General features: G+C 50.7%; 1 protein-coding gene across 1 annotated transcript in view; it reads right to left on the reverse strand.

Annotated features, from left to right (window-relative positions):
* Positions 1-5,000, reverse strand: part of ush2a (Usher syndrome 2A (autosomal recessive, mild)) — a 582,756-nt gene that overhangs the window by 509,477 nt on the left and 68,279 nt on the right. Inside the window, exon 9 of the mRNA XM_063184090.1 lies at positions 4,210-4,434. Coding sequence (XP_063040160.1) covers positions 4,210-4,434 — 225 coding nt within the window. The remainder of the gene's footprint in view (positions 1-4,209; positions 4,435-5,000) is intronic.

Raw genomic sequence — 5,000 nt, forward strand, 5'->3', positions numbered from 1 at the left:
TGAAAAGAAAAAAGGGCAAAATGGTAGAAGACAGTGTAGCGAAGGGGAGTAGAGTTGCCCAGCTGGGACTCAAACCCAGACCTTTTGGAGTAGTAAACTGGGGCTCTGACCACTACACCAAAGAGCCAGGCTCGTTGGCAGGTTAGTCAGAACACACCCACAACCCTAGTGCTGGTCACTCCATCACACGGTCTTCCCCTTCGGGAAGCGCACCCGTACGCTTCACACACTCATGGTGTCCCTCACGCAACTGCCCATCACGCTTCTCTCATCCAGTGTGCCCCGTCATCAATGCTTCACCCATCACTGGGGTCCCTCACATCGGGGTCACCAATCCGGGCTCTGACCGCTACACCTAAGAGCCAGGCTCGTTGGCATGTTAGTCAGAACACACCCACAACCCTAGTGATGGTCACTCCATCATAGACAGGTAGAAGACAAAAGAACAAGCGATAAAAAGAGCAGACTGCAAAAAGCAACAGGAAAAAAAACAACAACTGGAAAGGTCGGGTAGACCACAGAAGAAGAAGTGTCAGTAGGAGCCAGAGGAAGAAACAAAAAAAAACGAGGGGGAGGAGGAGGAAAGGGAGGAAGGTGGGGTAGAGCACAGAAGAACAAGCGATAGACAGAGCAGCGGATGAAAAGAAAAAGAAAAAGAAAAAGAAAAACAAGCGTGTAGTGAGAGCGGGAGCGTGATGAGATGTCACAGTCAGTGTTGCTAGATTGGGCTGTTTCCCGCTCAATTGGGTTGCTTAGGATGGCCGTGTGCGGAAAAAAAATGGCATTTAGCAGAAAAACCCGCCCAATTTTTGCCAAATGGCGGGATTTTGTGCTTCTAGGCGGGTTTTGAGCATTTTTTTTGGGCTGGAAATCATCAGCCTCATCTGGCAACCCTGGTCACAGTGTGTAAATCTCCATTTGGGTGCAGCAGTCTAAGCGGCTGTTAATTAAAGCTGCAGCTTAACTGGAGACGCAGGCAAGAGAAGAGAAGAGAAGAGAAGAGAAGAGAAGAGAAGAGAAGAGAAGAGAAGAGAAGAGAAGAGAAGAGAAGAGAAGAGAAGAGAAAAGAAGAGAAGAGAAGAGGCAGGAGCCACATTACTGTCACGCGCATAATGACACAATTACCATAGCCATAAGAGCACACACACACACACACACACACACACACACACACACACACACACACACACACACACACACACACTTATTTCCACACACACACACACACACACACACACACACACACACACACACACACACACACACACACACACACACACACACACACACACACACACACTCAGTCCAACACACACACACACACACACACACACACACACACACACACACACACACACTCAGTCCAACACACACACACACACACACACACACACACACACACACACACACACACACACACACACACACACACACACACACACACACACACACACACAGCCAAAAGCAGAGCAGCATGCTGCTTAATGACGACACGCATATGCCCTAGTTCAACAAGATGTTTCTCCAAGTGCTACGACGGAAAAAGAAGAAAAGAACACGGAAAAAAATAAAAGAAAGAAAGAAATCCACCATGTTTGGCAGTAGAGGAGGGTGGGGAGAGTGCTAAGGGCTAGGGAGGTAGGTGGGGTGTGATGAAGGGGTGGTGAAGCGGTGGAGAGGAAGGGATGGTGGAGAAGGGTTAAGGAGGTAGGTACTAGAGCAGGGGTTCCCAACCAGGGGTACGTGTACCACGAGGGGTACACGAGCACACTGCAGGGGGTACTTGGAAAATGTTCATTATTGTAACAAATGAAGAGAAGTCATATTAGGACAGAGAAAGCGATATAGAACATAAATTAGGGGGTACTCATGGCACAACTAAGATGCTTAGGGGGTACGTAAGACAAAAAAGGTTGGGAAACACTGGACTAGAGGGTTGGGGGGCTGGTGGTGAATGGTGATGGTAAGGGGTGGAGAGGAGTGGTGGCGGAGTACGGTTAGGAGATGGTGAGGAGGGGTGGTGGGGTATGGTTGAGGAGGTAGGGACTAGGGCGGTTAGGAGGTGGTGAGGGGTGGAGAGGGGTGGAGAGGGGTGGTGGAGTACGGTTAAGGAGTTAGGTACTAGAGGGTTGGGGGGCTGGTGGTGAATGGTGATGGTAAGGTGAGGGGTGGAGAGGAGTGGTGGCGGAGTACGGTTAGGAGGTGGTGAGGGGCGGTGGGATTGGCGGGGTGTAGAGGAGTGTTGGAGGTGGTGAGGGGTGGAGAGGAGTGGTGTTGGGGGGGGGGGGGCGGTTAGGAGGTGGTGAGGGGAGGAGAGGAGTGGTGTTGGGGCGGGGGGCGGTTAGGAGGTGGTGAGGGGTGGAGAGGGGTGGAGAGGAGGGGATGGTGGAGTACGGTTAAGGAAATAGGGACTAGAGGGTTGGGGGGCTGGTGGTGAATGGTGATGGTAAGGGGTGGAGAGGAGTGGTGGTGGGGGGGAGGAGGTGGGGGTTAGGAGGTGGTGAGGGGTGGAGAGGAGTGGTAGGGGCTACGGTTAGGAGATGGTGAGGGGCGGATGGGTTGGCGGGGGGGTATGGTTAGAAGTGGATGAGGGGTGGAGAGGAGGGGTGGTGGGGTACGGTTAAGGAGGTAAGGACCAGAGGGTTGGGGGACTGGGGGTGACTGGAGGTGGTAAGGTGAGGGGGGGGGGGGGAGTGGTGGTGGTGGGGGAGGGGGGGGAGGGGGAGGAGGTGGTGAGGGGCGGTGGGGTTGGCGGGGGGGTACGGTTAGAAGTGGATGACAGTGGAGAGGAGGGGTGGTGGGGTACTGTTAAGGGGTGGTGAGGGTTGGGAGGAGGAGATGGAGATAGGGATGGGGATGGGGATGTTAGAAACAAATTAGGCCCCTGAAGCCGTGAAAGGGAGAATGCATTAACAGGAGAACTGGGATTCCTTGACAGACTACAATATGCTGCGGAGCGTTTCAAATGTTTCCCCTGTCGCCACAGTCGCACATGTATGTACTACACACACACACACACACACACACACACACACACACACACACACACACACACACACACACACACACACAGACATACACACACACACACACACACACGTTGACACAAACACATATAATCAAGGGAGCCATTCTGGGCTTAATGTGTGCTACTTCAGAGATGTGCTAATAACCGTGTAGAAACCTGGGTGGCACAGAAGAAGAGGACCGACCTATCATGCCTCAACACACACACACACACACACACACACACACACACACACACACACACACACACACACTGACACACACACACTGACACACACACATGCACACATGCACACACACACACTGACACACACACACACACACGGACACACAGACACACACACACACACACACACACACACACGCACCCGCACACACACACACTCACCACACACACACACACACACACACACACACACACACACACACACACACACACACACACACACACACACACACACACACACACACACACACACACACACACACACACAGAGCAGCAGCAAATTAGCCTGTCATGCTGTGTCTATGATTTTCCACCCCCATATGATTTCGCAAATGAGGCTATCACGGCTAACCTCAGGACACATTCTGATATCTTTGACGGGCAGTGGGAAAGGAGGAGGAGGAGGAGGAGGAGGAGAGGACAGAGAGAAATAGAGAGTGAAAGAGAGAGGGGGGAACGATCTGTACTCAAGTCAACACAGGCCAAAATATACTATATATATGTGTAAAAATAGGTAAAAACAAATACAAGATTCATTACATGACATGTTCTATTTTTATTTCTCGAATACGCATTGCATGAACTCAAATGAGATAGAAATCTACACAAATAACATAAACCATATATCCAGAGCCGACCCCAAACCCTAAAGTACACAAACACCCCCCCCCCACACACACACACACACACACCACCACCACCACACACCACACACACACACACACACACACACACACACACACAGACACACACACACACACACACACACACACACACACACACCATCCAAACAGCCCCCCCCCCACCACCACCACCACACACCACAAACACACACACACACACACACACACACACACACACACACACACACACACACACACACACACACACACACACACACACACACACACACACACACACACACACACACACACACCACACACACACTCCATTACCTGCCACTGATGGTGATTTCGTCCACCCCATAGTATCGGTGCTGTGGGTTTACCCCGGGCCCCTGTGTAGTGTGGTACTGTCCCAGCAGCTGTATGCGCACTGCGGAGGCCAGCACGAAGGCCTGCAGTGGAGGGCTGTTGTAGAAGTCGTTGTAGCCCGGACGCGGGAGGGGCTCCGGGGTCAGCATGCTGAAGGTGATGTTGCCACGAGACAGCGGAACCTCGCTGGAAGAAGAAGAAGGAAGAACAAAGACATAGAACATTAGAACATTCCGTAGTTATATCATCATAGTCGTTAGGAGAATTTTCAGAACAGTTCCGGAGTCAGGATGCTGATGGTGATGTTACCAACTAGACCACTGGTGGGCCCTGAAGGTATTCCAAGTGGGCCTTGAAATCATTTTCCAAAAATAATAATCATATTTTGGTGTGTGTTGTTGTTGATTTATTTGAGTTTTATTCTTAATTGGGTCAGAGGTGGGCCGCGAACATTTTTGACAATTTCGAGTGGGCCCCAAGTTGACAAAGGTTGGGAACACCTGCTCTAGACAGCAGAGAAAACAGAGAAAGAAACACAGAAAGAACACAGAAATGCAAATTAAATTCAAAGAACATAGGAATAGGAAGAACAGGAGGTTTTCAGAAAAGCACTGAATGTGCTATCTGTCAAATACACTATTTTAGTATTTTCCATCATGTGACCCTGTGAACTGATAAAAAGGTCACGCAAATGAACTCTTTCTTGTCACGCCCTGATGAAGACCCTGTGTGGTTGAAACCGGTTGGCGTTT

This window comes from Engraulis encrasicolus, chromosome 19 (assembly GCF_034702125.1).
Source record: "Engraulis encrasicolus isolate BLACKSEA-1 chromosome 19, IST_EnEncr_1.0, whole genome shotgun sequence".
NCBI lineage: Eukaryota > Metazoa > Chordata > Actinopteri > Clupeiformes > Engraulidae > Engraulis > Engraulis encrasicolus.